This window comes from Heloderma suspectum, chromosome 7, assembly GCF_057233095.1.
Source record: "Heloderma suspectum isolate Gila_16-S chromosome 7, 16-S_ref, whole genome shotgun sequence".
Classification (NCBI taxonomy): Eukaryota; Metazoa; Chordata; class Lepidosauria; order Squamata; family Helodermatidae; genus Heloderma; species Heloderma suspectum.
The window spans coordinates 5,100,702-5,124,627 of record NC_139464.1 but is presented as its reverse complement, the minus strand read 5'-3'; the positions used below and the strand labels follow the sequence as shown (position 1 = coordinate 5,124,627).

The 23,926-nt window shown below is 44.2% G+C and overlaps 1 protein-coding gene across 6 annotated transcripts; it reads left to right on the top strand.

Moving 5' to 3' along the window:
- The first annotated feature begins 3,733 nt into the window (after positions 1-3,733).
- TMEM209 (transmembrane protein 209) lies at positions 3,734-23,669 on the top strand. Of its 6 annotated transcripts, XR_014784216.1 has the most exons (16): positions 3,734-3,791; positions 5,372-5,511; positions 5,898-5,956; positions 6,660-6,791; positions 7,670-7,908; positions 8,573-8,777; positions 8,901-9,076; positions 9,569-9,640; positions 11,160-11,256; positions 11,930-12,055; positions 12,691-12,788; positions 15,645-15,759; positions 15,968-16,065; positions 17,533-17,606; positions 20,815-21,451; positions 23,218-23,669. XR_014784216.1 is itself a non-coding variant. In XM_084808966.1 (15 exons), exons 2-15 carry the CDS (start codon positions 5,375-5,377, stop codon positions 23,405-23,407), a joined length of 1,818 nt encoding a protein of 605 aa, XP_084665092.1. In that variant the 5' UTR covers positions 3,734-3,791; positions 5,372-5,374; the 3' UTR covers positions 23,408-23,669. The 6 variants fall into 6 exon arrangements, 5 of the variants coding, with proteins under 5 accessions (XP_084665092.1, XP_084665095.1, XP_084665094.1 ...); XM_084808966.1 differs by lacking the exon at positions 20,815-21,451; XM_084808969.1 differs by lacking the exon at positions 23,218-23,669 and having other exon boundaries at positions 20,815-22,810.
- The last annotated feature ends 257 nt before the right edge of the window (positions 23,670-23,926 follow it).

The window sequence follows — 23,926 nt, the reverse complement described above, 5'->3', positions numbered from 1 at the left end:
TTTGAGTGCATCTAGATTATATGTTTGTTCGTTTCTTCATAACAGTTTATATCCCGCACATCCAGTGCCCAGGGCAACTTATAAAAATAAGCAAAGGACAATATGCAATCATCAGTATCAATTAATGACTAATAAAAGCAACAGCACAATACAGATGATATTGTGATACCCTCTATGTGGGACTGCCTTTGAAAAATGCCTATTAACTTCCATTGGCCCAGATGCAGCAGCCTGAATATTGTCTGGTGTGAGATGATTGGACCAAATTACTCCAGTGTCATACCAACGTCACCAGCTCCCCATTTGTTTCCAGGCTCCACCCAAAGGGCTAGTATTATCCTTCAAGGTCCTACATGGTGTGTGCCCGGGATATCTTAAGGGACCACCTCCGTCCACATAAACCTGCCCTTGTGCGCTGTTCAACAACTGAAGTCCTGAACAGGGCTTTTTCAGTTGTGGAACTCCCCCATGGAGAGGCCTGCTTGTCCACCTCGTTTCTTGGTTTTTGCCAGCTAGCGAAGACATGGCTTTTAAAGGAGGTGTTGGAGGCATTGTAATTCAAGCACAGTGTCACCATGTGGTATCCTCGTGTTGTGTGGCTGCTTGCTAGACTGCTGGGGCCCCGGCCTCCTGGTGGGGCCTTCCACTAACACCTGTTCTGGGACCCGGGTTCAGTTGTTTTTTCCTGGTGGTCAGCACTAGGTGACAAATGTTTGAATTTCCCACAATGCCTCTGGGCGATGCTCCACAGTGGGAAATTTAAATGCCTGCCACTGATCAGAGTACCACTGCTGGGTAAGTTCAGTGAGGGAGGGGATCTACTTAGAGAGGGGTAGGCAATTCGGTGCCCTCCAGATATTCTGGACTACAATTCCCAGAATTCATGACCATTAGTCATGCTGACTGAAGTTTCTGGGAGTTGTAGTCCAAAACATCTGGAGGGCACCAAGGTTGCTTTTCCTGGTACTAGAGTGTACTATGGCAGGGATCTAAAGCCTGGCACTCTATTTTTACTGACTTGATTTGTATCCCCCCCCCCTTTCTGGCATTGTTTTATTTTTGGCTGTAATGTTTAAATTGTTTCATTATGCTTGTTTTAATCCTTTGATGTTTATTTATTTAAAAGATTTTTCACCTGCTTTCCCCCTCCAAAAAAGTTGTTCAAAGCGGCTTACACAATACAAAACCACAAAAACAATAAATACACATTAAAATACACTGACAAGTTAAAAGCAGCAGCAAACAGAAAAAGATGAAACAAACAGTCAATAAATGAAATGAAGCAACAGCAGAGTCAAATGCTTGTTTGAAGAGAAGCATCTTTACTTGCCAGTGGAACACACAGCAAGAGGCAGATGAAGTAACCTCTTGGGGCAGATAGTTCCACATACGGGGCACTGCCACAGAGAAAGCCCCCTCACCTGTTGCCACCAACCTCTGCATGCAATGGCACATGCAAGAGAGGTGCAGCAGCTGATCATAAAGGACCAGCAGGTTCATGTGGGAGGAGACGTTTAGGGCTTTCAGGGTGATAATCAGCAAAGAATTAACCAGCTGCAATCCTGTTCACACTTATTATTTAGGAATAATTTGAACTCATTTACTTCCAAGTAAACAATAGTAACAACTGAAATGTGTTAATACATGGAAACGCCTTTAAAGACAGTTTGGAAACTGTGGTTAGTTCAAAATATGTATGTGAGGCTGTTAGCTGGGACTGGGCATTATGATCACACCACACCTGTGCTTAGCCAACTGCCCCGGCTCCCAGTTTGTTTTTCGGCCAATTCAAAGTGCTCTTCTTCAGGTGCTCCTGCCATGTGAAGTGTGGCAGGTGGCTACAGAGGAAAGGGCCTATTTGGTGATGACCCCTCAACTGTAAAATGCTTGCCTGGCACCCATCCTGACATTTCCATGCCCAGCAAAGAGCTCAAGCTTTTAAAATCCTCTGCACATGGCTTTTACACCACTGGGTCTTGTTTTTAGTTGTGCTGCCTGCTTTTACACTGCTGCCTTTATATTGTGTGGCGTTTTAATGTTCTTGCTTTATTATTATTACATTTATATTCCACCTTTTTTCCTCTCACAAGGAACCCAAGGCAGATTATATGGTTCCCCTCCTCTCCATTTTATCCTCACAACAACCCTGTGAGGTAGGTTAGGCTGATAGTCAGTGACTGTCTGAAAGCCACCCAGTAAACTTCATGGCCTGAGTGGGGACTAGAACCCAGATCTCCCAAGTCCTAGTCTTAACACCATCACTCACTGGGTTGTAATTTGCAAAGATTTTTTAAAAGAAGTCCATGAGGGGGAAAAAATGTAGTTATGTTCATCAGGCTATGAAGAGTTCTTGAGAAATCGAAAGCTAACACATTTTTGTGGAATTTTGGTTGGTGCTAATAAATGTATTGGCCGGTTGTGGATTTTGGATTGTTTTGTTTCATTGCGATTTACTTTACTTTGTAAGCTGTCCGGGGAACATGTTGAAGGGCCTCCATGTGTGTGGTAAATAAATCAAATATAATTTGTTGTTGTTGTTGTTTTTCAGTTGTTCAGTCGTGTCCGACTCTTCGTGACCCCATGGACCATAGCACGCCAGACTCTCTCCCGGAGTGTGCTCAAGTTCATATTCATTGCATCCGTGATGCTATCTAGCCATCTCATCCTCTGCCGTCCCCTTCTCCTTTTGCCTTCAGTCTTTCCCAGCATCAGGGTCTTTTCCAGGGAGTTTTCTCTTCGCATTAGGTGGCCAAAATATTGGAGCTTCAGCTTCAGTATCTGTCCTTCCAATGAGCACTCAGGGTTGATTTCCTTTAGGATGGACTGATTGGACCTCCTTGCAGTCCAGGGGACTCGTAAGAGTCTTCTCCAGCACCACAGTTCGAAAGCATCCATTCTGCGGCGCTCAGCCTTCCTTACAGTCCAGCTCTCACAGCCATACATTACTACTGGGAAAACCATAGCTTTGATTATGCGGACCTTTGTCGGCAAGGTGATGTCTCTGCTTCTTACTATGCTGTCTAGGTTTGCCATAGCTTTCCTCCCCAGGAGCAAGCGTCTTTTAATTTCAGGGCTACAGTCACCGTCTGCGGTGATCTTGGAGCCCAAGAAAGTAACATCTGTCACTGCGTCCATTTCTCCCCCTTCCATATGCCAGGGAGTGATGGGGCCGGATGCCACGATCTTGGTTTTTTTAATGCGGAGTTTCAGACCAGCTTCTGCGCTCTCCTCTTTCGCCCTCAGCAAGAGGCTCTTGAGAGGCTCTCCGCTCTCCGCCATGAGGGAGGCGTCGTCTGCGTATCGGAGGTTGTTGATCATTCTCCCGGCAACCTTAATTCCGACCTGCGATTCCTGCAGCCCGGCGTTGCTCTGCGTGCATATAATTTTATAATAATATAGCAATCTCCCACATAAACAAATAAGCAGCGCGCACCGGACTGCGCCACAGCTGCCCCGCCGCGCCGAGGAGGGGGGGCGAGGCCGAGGCCCCGGGCAGCGCCGCCCCCCGCGCAAGCAGGCGCGCCTGCGCCGCGTCGCCCGCTCCCCCGCCCGACCCTCGAGGGGCCGGGCTTGCCGAGGGGCGGGGGAAGAAGAGCGCGCGAACAGCTGCCAATCCCCTCCTCCGCCTCCGTCGCCCCGGCAACAAGTCCCGCCCTCCTCGCCGACGCCCCCCCCTCCGAGCGCGCGTCTTTCCTCCCTTCTGACGTTGGAGTTTTAAAAAAGGAAAAGCGCCAGTGCGCAGGCGCACTTCCAAAAGGGAGCGCGAGGCGGTGTGAGGAGGAGGAGGAGGAGTGAGTGGGGCTGTGTGGGGCCCTTGCTGCCCCCTCCTGCATGGGGGGTGATTTCTACTCCGGGGGAGGAGGAAGACCCCCTGGCCCCGCTTCCCCCCGCAGATGCGTCGGACTGCCGCCCCCTGCCTTCCCCAGCCAGCGCGGCCGTGGCTGGGGCGGTGGAGCTGCGGTGCAGCGCATCTGGAGGGCGGCGCGTGGGCCAGGCTGCCCTACGCCAGGGCCGGGCGGCCTGTCTGCGCCTGAACCGCCGCCCGCTCTGGGCAAGGCGTGGCGCTGGGTGATGGCCACTGTCGGGGCCGACCCGCTGAAACGAGTGGGACTTTAGCCATGTCTGCCGGATGCCCTGTTCATTTCAACGGGTCTGCTCTAAGTAGGATTGACACGGGATAGGAATGAGTTTTAGTCCATGCTGGGTTTGCCTTGCGGTTATGGTTGATTGCTCGACGTTGATTTTAGATACGTGCTGCCTTCGTGTATATTGTCTGTTTGCGTGTTTTGTATGTAATTGGCTTTTAATCTCTGTATACTGTATTTTTAATGTACAGTATTAAGAAAACTCCCTGGAAAAGACCCTGATGCTGGGAAAGACTGAAGGCAAAAGGAGAAGGGGACGGCAGAGGATGAGATGGCTAGATAGCATCACCGATGCAATGAATATGGACTTGAGCACGCTCCGGGAGAGGGCGCAGGACAGGAGGGCCTGGCGTGCTATGGTCCATGGGGTCACGAAGAGTCGGACACGACTGAACAACAACAAATTACATTCAGGGCGCAATGCTATGCATGTTTAGACAGAAGAAAGTCCTACAACTCCCAGCATGCTCCAGCCAGAGATGGCTGGCTGGGGAATGCTGCGGGTTGTAGGACTTTCTTCTGTCTAAACACGCATAGCATTGTGCCCTGAGTGTACAGTATTACATTTTAATCTTTGTAAAGCACCCAGAGAGCTTCGGCTATGGGGTGGTATAGAAATGTTAATAATAATAAATAATAAAGTAATAAATACTACCCACTGAGTCCAAACATTGGTCCGTGGAGTTCAGTATTGTTTCTACCAACCTGTCAGCCAGTCCCACAGCCTAAGTTAGGTGCTCTGATGACCTCGCAGCCCAATGGAGTGGTACCTCTGTCGCTGACAGTGGAGGCTTAAAAAAAAAAGGTATAATTGCCTTGTTGAGGGCTGCGGGGGTTGGGGGGGAGCACAGAAAACTTGGTAGTTCTGAAAAGCTGCATAAAAATCTCTAAAAGAATGTGCATGGTGCTTTAAATATGTTCAGCAATATATAAATCTGTTAACTAAATAAATAAATCTAAAAGCACAAGAGCTCAGAGCTGACAATATAAAATTTGACATAGGGAGACAATAGAGGAAGGTAAATGAGGATGTATTTAGTGCACAGTCCTGTGCATGCTTAGACAAAATGCTGGCTGGGAAATGCTGGGGGTTGTAGGACTTTTTCTGTCTAAAGATGCACAGGATTGCGCCCTTCATCTGGCATTGGAAGAATGGTTTCTTCGAATGTTAAGTAAATGTTCTAGTGTCTCTCCCTCACCATTCCCCCCCCCCCCGCTCTTTCCAGACAATGCAGGGGGAACAAAGTCCAACTGCTTCGCTCATTGACAGAACCATCAAGATGAGGAAAGAAACGGAAGCGAGGAAAGTGGTCTTGGCGTGGGGACTTCTGAACCTGTCAGTTGCTGGCATGATCTATACTGAAATGTAAGGTGGACAAACTCCAACTGTATTACATCCTTAATGAAGCTGGTGGTGTGTGATGGTCAAGCGTGTGTTCAGCTGAGTTGGGAAAACCCCAATTCACAACTCAGTTGGTGTTACTGGTGTGATGGATGGGTGCTGGGTTTAGGAGAAAGGCGAGTTAAGTGGAAGACCTTCCCTCACAGACTAGATTTGGAGGAGAGAACTTGGGAAGCTAATATAGGTAGTGGTGGATGTGAGAGACCAAGGTTCAAATGACTGTTGAACCGGCGGGGGGGACGACGACGACTGTGAGGATCATTTGTGCTATATATTGTAAATAACTGAAAAGTGGGTGGTGTTTCCATGTTGTGAGGCTATGACTGACCTTTGTGCCTCTGTCTTTCTAGGTCTGGAAAACTACTAAGTTCCTATTACAATATTTCATGTTGGTTACTATGGTATATTGGTAAGTACTTTAGATTTGGTTCACTTGAGAATCTCCAGAAGAAAGTAGAAGTTGATATAATAGACTAGGGATGTCCCCATTTATGACTTTTTGAAGTGAGTTGTTCACCCACTTTGACCAGGTTCGGATGACACACTGCTGCTCTTCAGGAGTTAATTAACCCATGATGAGCGCTGCGCCCACGGACACCAGGTCGCCATCTAATCCCCAGCTCAGGGGTTGTTATGTCGTGAATCCGCAAGCATGTCATGGGTTATGCGAGGATTGTTTAATTCTCGCATAACCTACGCTTGCTGGGTTCATACAACACGACAGCCCCTGAGCAGGGGTTGCATATTAAAAATGGCACACGCACACACCTCTGCCTGCAATGCAGCCTCGCTGTGGGTTAAATAACCTACAGTGGGCTGCTGTGTCATGCAAATCCTCTGTGTTTAGCTTTTTGGCTGGGTTTTAAGCCACCTTCTCCACGTGTTTGCTATCCACCCAACTATACATCCAGCCCAGGGTGCAGACACAACACTGGTTCCTTGCAAACCTGAGGAGCTCGCCTCAGGGATCCACACTCCTTCACATTTCTCGTGCAAATTTGTTCCTATAAACATAGTTTACAGTTACATGCGCAATTATGGCCAATGCTGACTGTGATTAGACTGTATTTACAGACTGTTACAAGCTGTTGTAATCTTGTATTTTATTTTAGAACTTGCACTTGCATCTTTGTTCAGCCTCAATGCCTTATTTGATTTCTGGAGGTATTTTAAATATACAGTGGCCCCAACCAGCTTGGTTATGAGTCCTGGACAGCAGACCCTCCTGGGATTACAGAATGCAGGTGGGTGTGTTCTGTCAGTGCTTTTAAAACATCTGCAATTCAAGCTAACTGATACTCTAAAATTTTTGGAGCACCCATGCAAATACAGTGTGAATGGAGGTCATATGCCGTTGATATTCTATGATGAGAATCGTGTATTTCACAAATCATAATGGGATGTGATGGAGTACATTCTTATATGTAATTGTGTTTTGGGTGGAAGCAATAGCTTGTTATCTCTTGCTCGCTTTCTCTGCGCCATTTATTTAGAATAATTTAAAATAAAAAATAAATGGATGGGTTCTTCAATATACTACGATCTTGTGGGGCATGCAGAATGTCAGTGATGCTGCCAGTAGGAACATGTCCATTTGTAATGCTCACCTTTGTAACAAGCCTGGATCAGTGTTTTATAATTTGCTGTTAAGTTCGGAATTGATCGTGAGCTTCGGAGCATGCACTGTCTGCATCTAAACAGTGCCATTTCTGTGCATGCACAGAAAGGCTACACATAAACAACCAATCAGGAAGGGGGCACATAACATGGTGACGCATGACATCATGATGCACTACGTGTTTCCAGATTACAGCTCCCAAGACGCATTTTGATACTGCGCATGTGCAAAAACTCATAAAGACAGAATGAGATTCCATACTAAAGGAGAACTCTTGTCCAAGCTAACATGAGTAAATTCGTTATTTTCCAAGGATTTGTAAACCGCTCCGAGGTCTTTCGATGTGGAGCGGTATACAAATACTGTAAATAAATAAATCAATAATAAACAAAGTCACCTGGGGTAAGTTCGCCCGTTGCTACAGAACATTCTTCAAAGTCTGCTTCTAACCTTCTTCTCATCTGCCACTCTTCTCTCAGTTTTAAAAAGTGCATTTCATTTCAGCTGTCCAGACTACTCCACCGTGTGAGCTGGTGCCAAAGAAGACTCCTCCGTCCACGCCTTCTCCTCCAATCCAGGGGCAGAGTGTGCTGAGCTACAGTCCTTCCCGCTCGCCTAGCGCCAGCCCCAAGTTTGCCACCAGCTGCATGTCTGGCTACAGTCCTCAGATTCAAGCTCTGTCTGGCAGCAGTGGTTCTTACAGCGCTGCTGTGACTTACTCTCCGGGCAGCAACTACAGCAAGGTACCGACCTTTCTCATTAAGCTCCTCTTTGTGTAATACTAATTAGCATTTCTAGACTGTTCTTCCTTTAGTGCTCAAAGCAGTCTGTGTGGTGTGTTTTATTCCCATATTACAGATGCGGATAGGGTGGCTGGGGCTGAAAGGAGTGGCTGGGTTCACTGCTGAGCAGAATTGGAAACGTGCAGCTTATCCCCTTGGCAGCTTCCCTATTCCAGCTTTGTCTTGTGTTCAGCTGCCTCCCAGTACATGAGTTTATATGATGTTTTTAATGTAGTATTTTATTGTTTTAAATTGTTCTTTTGTCGTACATCACCCAGAGTGGCTGGGTGACCAGCCAGATGGGCGATTAATAAATTTAATTAATAAATAAAATAAAATAATTATTTTGCAATTCAGAAGCAGAACTTTATCAAAGGTTTCTTCCTTTGTGCTCCTTACCTTTCTGCCAACTGGCAGGTACTCCAGACACGAATCAAGGTGAAAGTGTTTAAAAGTCTGCACTGCCATTGGGTATTAAATGGGGAGAGATCCTTCAGTCATCTTTTTATAAATAGGAAAAAATGTCTATTTATTTGTACTGCTTTTATACTACTTAATATCCTAAAATCTCTAATCTCTAGTGCTGGAATGTGATGCCCATCATTCATGTTGTTCCACAACACAGGTGCCACCTTTCAGCCCTTCCCCAGGGACTTCCCCATACCCCACCAGCATTGGTCCAATGGATAGTAGTGGAATGAGGTCACGATACCGCTCTTCACCCACTGTCTACAATTCCCCTACTGGCAAGGAAGACTATATGACCGACCTAAAGTCACTTGACAGCTTCCTTCGAAGCGAGGAAGAGAAACAGCATAGAGTTCAGCTGGGTAAGCAGTTCTGCTCCTCATAAATGTTGCATTTTTGGATGGAATGTTGATAGATGCCTGCAACTTTCAAGTAGCTGCCAGCCAGTTTCCATCATCTGTGTGTTTCTGATTGGATGATTACAGGGAGCTCTGACTCCAGCTCTCCTTCTAGCAGCCCAACCTTTTGGAACTACAGCCGCTCCATGGCAGACTATGCACAGATGCTCAGGAAATTCCAGTACCAGCCTGCATGCAGGTCCCAAGCCCCCTCGGCCCACAAGGATGAAGCTGACTTGAGTTCCAAGCAGGCTGCAGAAGAGGTAAACAGAACACTGGCAAGGAAAAAGCCAACTGGCCTTTGAGTGCTCTCTGGGGCTGTTACATTCGAATGCTGCATCCGATGTACACGTACGAAGAAGTAACACCCACTGGGAGAGTGGGACTGACTTCGGAGTAAACATGAACAGGATCAGGGCTCCATATCACAGGAACATAGGCAGTTGCCTCCTATGGAGTCAGACCTTTGGTCTATTTAGCCCAGTATTGTTGACACTGGCAGGCAGTGGCTCTCCAGAGTTTTAGGCATGAATTTTCCAGCCCTACCTGGAAATGCCACGGATTGGACCAGGGAACTTCCGTATGAAAAGCAGGGGCTCTATCGCTGAGCCACAGCCTCCCCCAAAATATCCTATTTAGAGTCTGTGATGGGGTTGTTACGTTTCAAGAAGTTGGTGTGATACTTGTGAAATCCCTCTTTCCTGCTTCCTCTGCATGGAGATGTCATACTTAAGCCTTCTTGTTTTCTGGCACAGGTTTGGGCACGAGTGGCAATGAGCAGACAGCTGCTTGATCACATGGACTCCTGGACTGCTAAATTTAGAAATGTGAGTTCTGCCATTGGCCTTTGGAATCAAATGTGTCACTTGTCTGGATGGGTTTTTTTTGTTGAAGTTCTGACCTCAGGAAAGGTAGTCAAGCTACATAGGAATGACCCAGCTCATTCTCTGAGCCAAGCTGAAATAGTCTGAAGGCCCGTGACACAGTTCTAAGCAAATCTGGCTTTTATCCTGTGGGTTGCCTGGTTGGGAGACTGCCAGGGAATCATTTATTTCTGGAATTCCACCTTTCCTGCAAACAATCTCAGGCAACTTACAACGTAAAAACAATAGAAGTTTATTACAACCCACATTTGCATGGTGGCAGTAGTAGGTCAATGCATACTAATTTCTTGTCTTCCCGACTTCTTCTTTAAGATTATTCTATAAATGTGCAGTTATAATTAATAACTTATATAAAGGACAATGAAAATGGTGGAAAAGTTTCTGCAGCTGCTGCTTGAAATTATTTTCCTCAAGTAGAATAGAGCAAGTCTGAAAACCAGACCATGCCAAACTTACAGCTCATGATTACTAGAAGAGGTGAATTCTGATCTTGCTAAAATGTTTTCAATAAAGACTTGATACAAGAGTAGCAATCCATGTGGCTGACTACCTGAAAGACTGCTTTCTCCCATATGAGCCTGCCTGGTTCTTAAGATCTTCTGGAGAGGCCCTTCTTTTGAGACCGCCACCTTCATAGGTGCATTTGGTGCCAATACAAAAGAGGGCCTTCTTGGTGGCCGCTTCTTGGTTGTGGAACTTCCTGTCGAGGGAGGTTAAGTTCATTTCCTCTCTGCTGTCTTCCCACTGGCAGGCAAAGACCGCTTTATTCAAGCAGGTCTTTGGTGTGTAAGTGGGCTGTTGGGTTGGAGGCTGTTTTTACTCCATTATTGTTCTGTGTTTAATTGTGTCTTATTATTGTTTGTATCAAGTTTTATTAGTGATTGTAAGCCACTTTGAATGCCATTTTTGGTACAAAGTCAGGGGACAAGTCAAATAAATAAATAAATAAATAAAATTTTAGGTCTGCATTTGTTCACAGTTCATGGTAAAAATGTTAGAGATGAGAACAGTGAATCTTTATTTCGTATCCATTGTTGAAGGTCATAGTATGTTGAATGTCATAATAGTCAGAGACACTGACATTTTAAAGCAAAATAATACAAATACGTCCACTGAGTTTACAACTGACAATAAGTAAAGGTGTGGTTAAGACTACTCAGACGGCATTGGACAACTGGATAAGGTTGTGTTATCCTATGGTTATTTTTATCAGCACCTGCAAAAAGCCAAACATATTTCTTCTTCTGGAACTGAAAATGATAATAAAACATTAGTTCTAATTTAAACTAGTGATTAGGTGAAGAAAAAAAAGCACCTAAAGCACCTTTTCCCCAAATAAATTGGAGTTGGAGATCAGGGGGAGAGTCTGTTAATTCTATTGCATTCAGCTCCTGATTGTCATTTAAAACATACTCATTTATTGTTGCTCCTTTACCTTATTTCCCCCCCCTCTGTCTTTCAGTGGATTAATGAGACAATTTTAGTGCCTCTTGTTCAAGAGACTGAGTCTGTGAGCACTCAGCTGCGTAGAATGGGGTGTCCAGAGCTGCAAATTGGAGGTATGATGACTCCACAAAAGTTGAGTGCTGTAATCTCTTGTAGCTGGATCTAAGAAACAAAAACTAAAGAGATTTTAGCAGCACTGTAGGAATCAGGGGAAATGACCCACTGCTTTAATCATTTGGTAATAGCTTGGAATTCTAAATGCTACGAGAAAAAAAATCATGCCATAACAGCAGTTGTGAAAGATTTCCCAGTAATGGTCAAGAGTTAGAGGGCCTAGGATAGCCTGGCAAGAGGGGCAACGTGCCTGCCCGTGATGCCGTGTGTGGGAGAGTGGTTTCGCCTGAGGATTCCTTCTGTGCTGTGTGTGGGAGAGTGGTTTCGCCTGAGGATTCCTTCTGTGCTGTGTGTGGGAGAGTGGTTTCGCCTGAGGATTCCTTCTGCAGCTAGGACTGCTTTCGTTGTTCTGCACCCGCTGCAACACAGGAGCTCTGTGGTACTAAATATTATTTAATTGCGTAGTTTTCAAGTGCGAACTTGCCCTTAGAGTCTACGTCTGCTGTGTTTAGGCGTAGAGGCAGAGCCGGGAGTCAGACAGCATATTTTTGTAGCAAAGTATAACCATGTAAGACAAATAAAAGGAAGTAAACAGGAAGTAAACAGAAGGGTTTCTTCCTGGACCTTTGAGGCTTTTCCTGTCTAGAGGGTTTATGGTCTTGTGTTTTGCAGATGCCAGTATCAGTAGCCTGAAGCAAGCAGCCCTGGTAAAAGCTCCACTCATTCCTACGTTGAACACAATAGTGCAGTACCTGGACCTTACACCAAACCAGGAATATTTGGGTGAAAGGATCAAAGGTAAACGGTCATCTCACAGAATGAAGGTGTTTGTGTGCATTTCTTTGCATTAGGTAGCGCTGTATAGCGAAGGCTTCAGTTGCACCAGCAAAATCTTGGTCCTTGATAGAAAAAAGGGGCGAGGCATCCAGGTCTGGGTTTCAAGCAATAATTATATGGATTAGCAACACAGCACTTGATGATGAAGTTTTCATTATGTTGAAACCAAACATTGTCGGTCTCGACTTTGGAACAGGTATCGGCGGTAGTGGTCTTCTGTTATTAGAACTGCTCCTTTTGCTACTCTGGTATATTATCATCATATGGCACTGAAGCATCAAGCACTCTCTTTAGACCAGGGGTGGGCAACTTGTGGCCCCCCAGGTATTTTGGCCGATATCATCCCTCAGCATTGGCTGTGCTGGCTAGAGCTGATACGAATTGTAGGCCAAAACAGCGGGAGGGCCACACATTGCACACCCCTGCTTTGGACCAACTGTGAGCTTAAAAATGCTTCAAGCTGGTTTATATTTTGCTTATATATCCGCCAGTCTTGTGCAGCACCACCCATAGTGTGTATAATATAACTGCTTCATCTGTTGTTTCCTCCAAACCTGCTGCAAAGTAATTGAGTACACATTTCTGCCAACTCACAGAGCTTTCTCAAGGAGGGTGCATGAGCTCATTCAGGTGGAATCGAGGCGGAGACTTCAAAGCACGCAAATGGGATACTGATTTGCCAACAGACTCTGCAGTAAGTCTTGTGTGTTGTCTTACTCATTTTACCTGGCCACTCCTTTTGTGCTTAAGTGAGGTTATTTTTTGTAATTAATCTTTTATTGTGAATTTTTACAAAACAAACTGAAAACATTGCAGCACCTAAAAATAAAAAGGAATGAAATAAAAATAAACATACAACATGTTCAAAATCCTCAGTTTCTAACTTTACAATATTTGAGGAAAAATGGGGGGAAGGTTACACATAAGCTTCAGTGAAAGCAAACCAAATATCCGCATATAAGTCCATCTGCAAGTTACGCCTATATACCACTCTTTCAGATGTTGCTAGCGTTGTTAAGTCTTCAGTCCGTTGCATTATAGGCGGTGAACTTTTATCCTAATAACGTAGTATCAGTCTTTTAGCAACCAAAAGGGTGCGAAAAATCCATTTACGCTGACCATGTGTTATGTTCCAAGAAGCAGGTAAGTAATTTAAAAGAACATTTACATCAGTAAATATTAAAGAGCTTTCCAATACAAAATTTACCCGTACAATAACTTCCTCCCAAAAGGAGGTGGCCATTGGGCATTTCCAAAACATATGAGTAAAAGAAGCATTGACTGCATTACACTTCCAACAATTAGCTGAATTTGACAAGCCTTTACTAAAAAAGACATTGTGGCGTTAAGTGCTTAAGTGAGGTTATGTGAAGTGTATCTAGTTTGTTTTTGGGTGTTTTCATCATAAGATCTTTTCTGCTGAGGTCTAAGCTGATTGCTGACTTGGGTGTATCAGATCTACCTTGTATGTTTGTATGAGTTTTACTCTTTGGAAACACTAGAGATGTGAAGGCCCGGAAAAAACCAGAAAAAATCAGGAATTTTTTTTTTCCCCCGAGGGTCGTTTTTGTTTTTTTCTGAAAAATTGAACAGCTTTGAATTATGAAACATTTTCTTTTAGAATTTAAGACAAAGTATTTATATATTGTTACCCAGCCTTTACTCCCCCCAAAATGATTTCTAAAAACTATGTAATAAGAACACTTTTATAGAAAGACTGGAGTTATAAAATGTCTGGAAATAATGAAGCCATTTGCGAAAATGTTCTTTTAATCCTTTCTGTAAGTTTCCCAGCATAATTATTTTTCATTCCTTATTAAAATTATTGATCTGAAGTATATTTTATTGATAGCCATTTATGCTCAGTTTCCCAACATGTGAGTAGAATCACCACTGTGCATTCTTAACAGTAAATGCACATTCTTGACAGTTTGGGTTTTGTTCTATAGAGTCCTGTGTTTCTGGGCTTGTTCTGGTTAGATACTGTAGGAGTCATTTAATGTAGTTCTAATCTAGTCAGACAATAATTACAAATTTACTGAGTTTACTTTTAAAAGTTTTGAAATATAATTGTAATTTTAGGAGCAAACTAAGTTATACATAAAATAACTTTAGGAACAGAAAGGCTACTTTATGTTCCTAAAGTAGCCCTCCCCAACCTGGTGCCCTCTGGATGTTTTGGGCTACAGTGCCCAGCATTCCTGAGCCTTGGTCATGCTGCCTGAGGCTGATGGGAGCTGAAGTCGAAAGTATCTAGAGGACACCAGGTTGGGGAAGGCTGTCTTAAAGTAACAAAGTGACTTTAAATCTGTAAAGAGTGCTAAAAAAAGTCTTGCTTATTTTTCAATTTCCCCAAAATTTCCATTTTTTTTTGGACCCCCCCCCCCCCAATACTATTTTTTTCCCCCATGGCCTCAAAATATCCAGAAATTTTACCACCCTAATGGCAGAAAGTGAAGAGGATCTCAAGAGCCTCTTGTTGAGGGTGAAAGAGGAGAGTGCAAAAGCTGGTTTGAAACTCAACATTAAAAAAACTAAGATCATGGCATCTGGCCCCATCACTTCCTGGCATATAGAAGGGGAAGAAATGGAAGCAGTGGCAGATTTTACTTTCTTGGGCTCCAAGATCACCGCAGACGGTGACTGTAGCCATGAAATTAAAAGACGCTTGCTCCTTGGGAGGAAAGCTATGGCCAACCTAGACAGCATAGTAAGAAGCAGAGACATCACCTTGCCGACAAAAGTCCGTCTAATCAAAGATATTAGATTAGAGAGAGAGAGAGGAGAGAGAGAGAGAGCGCAGGACAGGAAGGCCTGGCATGCTATGGTCCATGGGGTCACGAAGAGTTTGACACGACTGAACAACAACAAGGAAATACTTGAATAAAAGTGTGCTTGGATCCACAGAACTGTCACATTTTCAAATGCCAAAAAAACCCCTGTGTTTATGTTCCTTAATACTCTTTCCACTAGAACACACTGGCTTTCTTCCACTTGATCCCTGTAACCCAAACTTGCAAAAAGGGTTAAATCTGAGGCAGCTGCATGCACCCAGCCCATATCAAGAATTGAACTGGCAACTGCTGCAACGTAGCTAGCAATAAACTTAAACCTGGTCAGAAAAGCTGTTCACAGTCGGTGTGGGTACTTCAGTCAGGACCAAACCAGGAAGCATGAAGGCGAAATCTATTCAGCAAATATCCCATCTCGTCCCATGTGTGCTTGCTGGTGTTCAGTCAGTCCTTTTTATGAGGGGGAAACCTACAGCTCCTTCCATGCATTGAATAAATGTGTGGAGGGGGTTATGAGCAAGGCAGGCCGGCTCTGCTGTCGCTGCACAATGCTGCTATGCACCCCCAACTAAGTTTGTTCAAAGGTTGTAGGAAAGAGTTCTCTGTACCTATGAACGTGCGGAGAGTTCCTACATGTGAGGAGGGAGCCAGATCGGGGTGTAGAGCTAGCCTGCATGACCACCTTCATGGGTTGAAGTGTTGGAGGTGGAAACTAAACTGCATTTCTCTCTCTCTCTCCCCCGCCCTTCTCCCTTCAGATCGTTATGCATGTGTTCTGCACATACCTTGACGCCCGGCTACCACCTCATCCAAAATATCCTGATGGCAAAACCTTTACCTCCCAACATTTCATTCAAACACCTGATAAGCCAGGTAATGGAGTTCTAGCTGGGCAGGGGGGTTCCCCTCACTGAGAGTCTCTGGTGCACATGCAGAGGCTGTGATAGGCGTGGGAAGCTCCACACAAGCAGGGATGCCTCTGCTTGCATGGAGCTAGGTATGCATATTGGAGCCTCCCAAAGTTTTGAATGTATAAATGGCACATGAGCTCTAAGGCAAAATATGAATTTCTAATTCACAGACATTTCAAACGAGAACTTGTTTTGCATCTATCAGAGCAGCATCAACCCTCCTCACTATGAACTTATTTACCAGCGACAAGTCTACAATCTCCCCAAGGTAGGAATGCAGTGGCTTCTCACTGATTCCTCCAGAGTGGTGGAAAAACACAGAGAGACTTAGATGGTATTGAAAGCTGTTAGGGAGGTCCCCAGTGGGTGGGGGTTTGGACCATGTGCAGTAATGGGATATTCCCATAAAATCTGTTCCCCCACCTTTTGAGCTGTCATCTGACTGAAGGGGTTGCCAGTGCAAATTCCTCACATCATGGGGACATGCCTGTTGCTGGGCTGGGGGGTGTAGTGCTGGTCTCCATTAACAAGCCTTGCCAGATGTCCGTCATTATAAGAGACAAGTCAGATGTGCAACAAATTTGGCAGCATGGAGCGCTCCTATTCAGGGTGCCAGCCAGCCATGCCCTTTTCCAGGATAGCCCATTCTTCTCACACACACACACACCCCAGTCAGCCAGCATTCAGCTCAGTCTTCGTTAGGCTGTTTTGCATCCCCTCCTTCCTAAAGATTTTCTGTACTTCTCCAAAACTTGGGTTTTCTCTGAGCCTTTTGATACCTTCCCCTTGTGCATGAATGGTGGTGTTTTGGCTGTGTATGAATCCACACTCAGAGAATGAATTTGCTATTAGTATATGGGATATAATAATATACCATATAGGATATCCTGTATACATAATAACAGGATTACAAAAGTTAAAAAAAAAAAAAGATGGTCTGCAACTTTGATATATGAAGCACAGTGGAGCTGAGGTGCTCTGGCATGTGTGGTGGTCTGAGAGATGCAACAGAAAGAAATACCTTTTTAATGGGCATCTGACAGTCTTGCAATCTACCCTTTGTGTCCATTGTGGGTTTTCCTACCACAGATACACGTGCGTGTGTGTTAGATTATGCTGGAGACTTAAAAGCCTCATTAAGGTTGCAATTCAACTTTTGTAGGACCTTTTTTCTGTCTAAGCATGCATAGGATTGCACCCTAAGTCTTTTTTGCATTAAAGTTTTGCATTAAGTGTGTTTTCCTGGTGTCTCTCCAATTTCTGATGTAATTTTAAACTAGTATGCCTAGCCCATATATAGATAAGCCAGTGGTTGAGGCTGTGTGCATTCTGTATCAAAGTAATGCATGTTTTGCCCCAGAAATCCCCAACTTTGTGACCTGAATAACTTGAGCAAATGTTTTATGTTATGGCTTGTATAGCTTATTTATAACTATGGGAGAGGCCAAGATGCTATGCAGAATGCTAAATATTTATTCTCATGGAAGCTGCGATTCTCAGGTTGCTGAATTGTGCAACAGATTCTTTATTGTGTCTTGCAAATATGTGCAAAGTTATTCTAGCAAGGTTCAGCCACCTCCTGTGGACTTGACCACTTTTAACATCTCATAGCAGTTTAGGGCAAAAAGCAAGAGTACTAAGTCATGTGAAAAGGCAGAACAGAACTTGTCAGTCTAAATCCTTGTCATGTGACTCCCCTTTCACCTGTTCTTACTCCTTTCATCTCTGACTTTAGGGCAGAAACAACTTGTTCCACACCTTGCTTATGTTCCTGTACATCATAAAGACTAAAGAGTCAGGGATGCTTGGGTAGGTATGGAGTCTTCGATATACCTGTACTCAAACCTAACTTGGTAGCCTTCTGTTTGGGTGGAGAGGAGCAGGTAGGGCATATTGCCCGCACTTCTGTTTCAGCAAATCTTTGTAATGCCCAATGCTCAACTTTTGCACCTCCTCCTGTGGCTGAGCGCTCCAGACTTCTGTGCTTCCACCCTATTCTTTCCTGTGTTTATATGGCTCTGAAACTAGTATCTGTTTGCCTGCTAGGGCCATCGGTTTGCTGGGGGTAGGGGAGCCTGTGACGCCAGAAGTGATATGATCCCTTCCCAGAGGGCTTATCACATGGGGGTGCGGGTGGGGGAGAAGGGAGGGGGGCAGACTGATTGAGTTCAAAGGGATGGGATATAGAAAGGGTTAACCTGTCGCAGGAAGCACCAAAAACAGAGCTGTGGTGGCCTGGAAATGAATGTTTTGCTGGTGTGTGTGTGTTTGGGGGGTGGGAAGTGGGACTGTAGCTGTGACTACACAGGTAAATGAAGCACAGTTAATTAGGCCAGTCCTGATGCTAGGATGGGCTTCTTTGATCAGTAGTCATGTTTTATATAAAGTCATAAATTTGGTTATCATATGAAAGATTTAATGTTTGGTTGCTTCAAATGTTTCTGCTATGCCAACCGTGGGATTTTGTCCCCCTGAGCTGGCATATTAATTCCTAATATGAAGCATAAAGGTTTCCTTAAATGCTGTGTATGGAAAGGATCTGCGACTGCAGTGTCAGATGTCATGAAGATGTGCCCTTATCTCAAGAGTATCTGTTGAGCATTGGACTGCTTGATGTGATCCATGGGGACTAGATTATTTTGATACTATTATGCTTTGCCTAACACAAGGACTCGACCTTGGGGGAGCTGGGGGTGGCGACGGCCGACAGGAAGCTCTGGCGTGGGCTGGTCCATGAAGTCACGAAGAGTCGGAAGCGACTGACCGAATAAACAACAACACAAGGGTGGGCAGCACAGCATTGGCTGTGTAGCTTTGCAAGAGATGGAGGCAGCATTTTAGAGCTGTCATTGCATAGAATACACACATCCAGCTTATTTGGATCCTTTCATGATGTCTGCGTAAACCATTTTTGCAGGTTTTGCAGAACTTTAAGCTGTTCCCTGTAAAGAGACCAAAATCAGCCCACACTTTTCTCTTCCCTCACTCCTCTGCCCAGAGCAGTGACTGGAACTGGTTTTCTCAGCATGTAGAAAGATGGGTGTGTAGCTATATTAAATGCTCCTGTCGCTCTATATAGAGAAAAACAGTGCAAGGCTACCTCTTCTTAGCAATGCCCTGCCATTCAAGGACGTTTTGGTTTTTGGTTTTGGTTTTTTAATAGGGTGAGAAATTCTTCTACCAAATTAATTAGACCAGAGCCTGCATGTGATCCGGTCTATTTAGTTTAAGCATGTTAGTTGAATAGGGTGAGAAGCAGCAAATGCAGTTAGGAAAACTGAGGAAATATACATTTTCTTCTTTAGTGTGGCTCCCTTTCGTCCCATCTCCTGCCATTATGTGTGTTATGCCCCATTGTGATTTGAACTATTTGGAAATAGACACTGTTGGTAGCATGCTATCAACCTAAATGGGTGGACGTTTTAATGCCACATATCAGGGTTAATTTGATTTAAATCATGATTGAAATTGCTTCTCTGAAGGGCTCAATTTTAATGATCTAAATCACAGTTTAAATCACTAGTGAGGAAGATTTGATTTAATCATCATGTTTAGTAGAAGTACATTATTGTTTAATATAACCTTAATATATATTCAGAGATAAAGGTCTCATTAGAAGGAACGTACGCAGTGGAGGATACGCACAGAAGAAGTTTCCTCAGGAGTCAGTACTGCATGAATATGTTCTATTCACTTTTGGTTTCACTTTCTATTCCCTTCCTCTGTCCCTTGCATTTAATATCCAGACTCCTCCTCCTTGCTCAGATCTACTCCATCTCCCCAAATTCTCTATTCACTGATGTCGACTATCTTTGCACTTAGGGAGAGGCAAGGCCTTGAGGGGGCGGGGGGGAACCATGCACTTCTGTGCACCACCTGCATCTCTATAAACTGCGGTTAAGATATCCACAGAATATAATTAGAAGTTGTACAGTTAGTATTCGTGATGATATCTTTGACCAAGGCTTTTTTTTTAGTAATTGTTCTAAGAAAATTTGGAAATCCAATTCAAAATAAATTTCTACTGGCCCCTGAAAAATGGATACTGGCCCCTAAGCATTTGAAATGCTTTCTTCCCCGCCAATCTAGAATTGCCCATGTTGTAAGAACATAACATGGGCCATGCTAGATCAGACCAAAGGTCTATCAAGGTAGAGAGATGTTTTGAAGGCCTTGACTTCAGATGAGGCTTTAAAAAACTAGTGATGAATGGTATAACTGTGCCTCTCAATATAAGAACGTAAGGAGAGCCCTGCTGGATCAGATCAAGGGTCCATCTAGTCCAGCACTCTTTTCACACAGCGGCCAACCAGCTGTTGACCAGGAACCCACAAGCAGGACATGAGTGCAAGAGCAGCTTCCTGCCCATGTTCCCCAGCAACTGGTGTACATAAGCTTACTGCCACTGGTACTGGAGGTAGCATATAGCCATCAGGACTAGTAGCCATTGATAGCTTTCTCCTCCAAGTATTTATCTAACCCCCTTTAAAGTCATCCAAATTGGTGGCCATCGTTACATCTTGGGGTAATGAATTCCATAGTTTAACTATGCGCTGTATGAAGAAGGGCTTCCTTTTATCTGTCCTGAATCTCCCACCCATCCATTTCATGGGGTAGACCCTGAGTTCTAGTATTTTGAGAGAGGGAGAAAAATGTATCCCTATCCACATTCTCCACACCATACAACATTTTCTGCACCTCTATCGTATCTCCCCTGACCCTCCCTTTTTCCAAGCTAAACAATCCCAGCTGTTGTAACCTTTCCTCATGGGGGAGATGCTCCAGCCCCTTGATCATTTTAGTTGCCCTGTTCTGTAATTTTTCCAGCTGTACAATACCTTTTTTTTTAGGTATGGTGACCAGAACTGTACACAGTATTCTAAGTGTGGCCGCACCATAGATTTGTATAAGGGCAGTATGATATTGGCAGTTTTATTCTCAATTCCTTTCCTAATTATGCCCAACATGGAATTTGCCTTTTTTACAGCAATATAAAATATATAAACTATGTTTGCAGGCGTGTCAATCTCGGTTTATCTGGTGTGAACGTTCTGTGGATTTTTGGAGAGTAGCTGATTTGCCAGTCCCTGGAACAGAACTCCTGTTGGACTTGGGGATCAGTGCCTCTACCTGTTGAGGGAAGAGGATTCAACAACTTGCCGGACTTACTCCCTCGAAAAACATGGTTTGGATATAAAGCAGGGGATTTTAAAAAAACCCTGTATTGGACTAATATGAAATAATTTTAGCATTGAAGACAAAAGGTTTCTGTGTACAGCCTTACCTGAACTTCATGTCGGAAAACTTCCATCATTTCTGGATGAACTGAGTACTCATCTAGAGAAATCATCATTTTTCCTGCTTCTAGACAGCAAAGCAGAAGACAACTTGAAGGGACCTGATTTGTCACACTCCATCAATCTCAGGAATTTCATATGACCCAAGTAATGAATTAACACTGCTGAATCGGGTCCAGAGTATTCAAGTGAGTGTGTTGCTGCTAGTTGCTGCTTTTGTTTTGCTAGAACAGAAAAAATGGTCACGTCAGTGCATCTAAGTGCAGGGCCCTAAACCACAGAGATACAAAAAATTGAGAATTCTGCGGGGTCCTGGTTCTGCTGGTCAGAAAGGAATGTTCCTTGCATCACTTGCATGTAAGTGCTCTATGTTTTTTTAAGTGACAGTATTGTACCTACTCCAGCAACAACATTCTAGGTCTCATTTGCTGTGAGAATACTCAGAACAAAATTTCAAAGCAAAAAATAGCAGGTATACCTCAAGGCATTTAAGGTCTAGTTTGTATTTTGCCTGGCTGACTCTCAAGACTTTGAGCCAATATTTTTGTTTCAAGCGTTCTGTTTTTTATGGGGGTTGTTTTCTCTTAACTCGTTTCTAGCTCTCTGAAAGAGACTACCTTCCTTTCTTCCACGCTGCACTGAAAATAAAGGGATTGCCATTAGTCCACGAACTGGAGGGGTGTGTTGACTTTCCTCCCCTGCAGTACCTGATAACAAGAGACCTACAAGAATGAACATGCTGTCACTCCAGCAAAGCTGGCTTGTGAGTCCTGTGACCAAAACAACATTGGCAGCTTTTTCGCTTAGGTATAACTGGGTAATAGCAGAAGAAGTATTATTGGATGGATGTCCATTTCTTTGGATAACCAGTACAGTTTTGTAATTAATGGGCTGTACACCATCCCCCAGGAATGTCTCTTATTGACATAAATCATGATTGGCATGAGATGGGCGCTGCTCCATTCATGTCAGTGGGGCCTAAAAAAGAGAGACATTCCCAGTGGGTCGTAGGCATCTTGATGGCAATTCTGTTTTCTTGTCAGTCCAGCAGTATGAATAACTTTGTGCTTGATGTACCGGAAAGGAAGTGGCTGCTGAAGCAGTTGTAACATTTTTTTTAAGTTAGTTTCCCGTGTGAACACTGCCCCCCCCCCGCTGCCAGCCCCTTAGCATATACATCTTAGTACACAAACATTTGACAGACCGAGCTATTTCTTTTAAATAGAATATTTTCAGAAAAAAAATTCTTAACCATCAGCAGAAAATGTAATTCATTTAATTATTCTCCCTCACTAAGTCTAGGAAACTGCAGCCCTGTATCGCTTGGCTATGTTGCCCTTCAGCCAGAATACAGTTCTGTGAAGCACCACTCAGAAATGCTTCCCACCGGTCGTGTCACGATCTGGCTCAGCATGCTTGACGCAAGACTTCCATTGTTGCCTTGACAGTGGGTGCTTGTACTGTGTTTTGTAGGGGCTAACAGGCACAGGGTGGCTTATGCTGCTTCTGTAGCTACTGGTTTTTAAACTCCTGTCACTGCGACAGCATTTTCTCACCCATGCCATGCTCTCCTCAGGGAGTTGAGACCTTTGTTGATACCTTGGTGCTAGCATTAAATGGACTGATTTTGGTTGACATTTGTTTTGATTTGTATGTGCGAGCATGTGCCACAGTTTTAGATTTGGCGTCTGAAATATTTGGTTTCCTTCTCTTCCCATTCCTTGTTTTTGCCTCACCTTTTATGCAGCTAATCAGCTTTTCTCTTTAAGGTACCACAAATGTGAATTATTTCACAGCCTTTAGCTAACTACGGAAAACTTGCCAGTCTCCCAAAATTCTGCCTGCACACCCAATCCTGTATTACTAAGTAGTTTGTCCAGTAAGCAACTTGCAAGCAACGATTCCTTCTGGGACATATGCAAGTGGAGACCTACAAGGCTGACTAGACATCCACCACCCATGTTTCCATTATACAATGAGAAGAGACGACTGTTAACTTCCATCTTCTCAACACAGCTAAATTGTATATTGCCCTCTTTTGTAGGGTAGACAGCCAGTAGTCCAAGTCCTATGCCCACCGCTGAGGGAAACTAAGCTCCTGCCTTTGCTGCTCTCCTTGACAGGGCCCCCCGCTGGTCTCTGCTGCTCCTGGTGGCTGCCGCATTTCCATTTGCCAAGAGGAAGCCGCAGCAGGATGGCATGGGCAGTGGCTGTGGTGGTGCCCGGGAAAGGCAAGCTTTGTTCTGCTCGTCACACAACGTAATGTGCGCTGTTGTTCATCACACGGGTCTTTGGCCTCTTGTGGATTCCTGATAATATCACATTCCTCTTTCTTTCAAAGGAGGGGAGGTATTTAGGTTTTGTGGTTGCGAAGGAAGTTTTAAAATATTATGGCAGATGTACTTAAGGGCTGGAAGCAAAACCTCCAAATCCAAACACAAAGGTTTTTCAAAGGCTCAATGGAATTTTTAGAACATATGAGTAACAACTGCAGAATGAAAATGCGACATCAAGTGCAGCCCAGCATTGGTTTTAGTAAAAATGAGCCACAGACCAGCCTTACTGTATGGACCTTAAAAAAAAAAAAAAAAAGCAAATGAAATTCACGTCTCTGGCTTGCAAAAACAAAACAAAAGCTCACATGTACCTGCCCGCTGGTTTGCATATAACCCATGATCTATTTAATCCATGGGTTGTTGAATTCTGGGTTGTCATGATATGCGAATCCAGCCACACTAAAAGCCATGGTTTTTTAGCCACGAATAACCTAGAAAGAAAAACCATTTTGGGGTTGTGAACTCTGGGTTGTTTCAACTGTGGGTTGGCATTAGG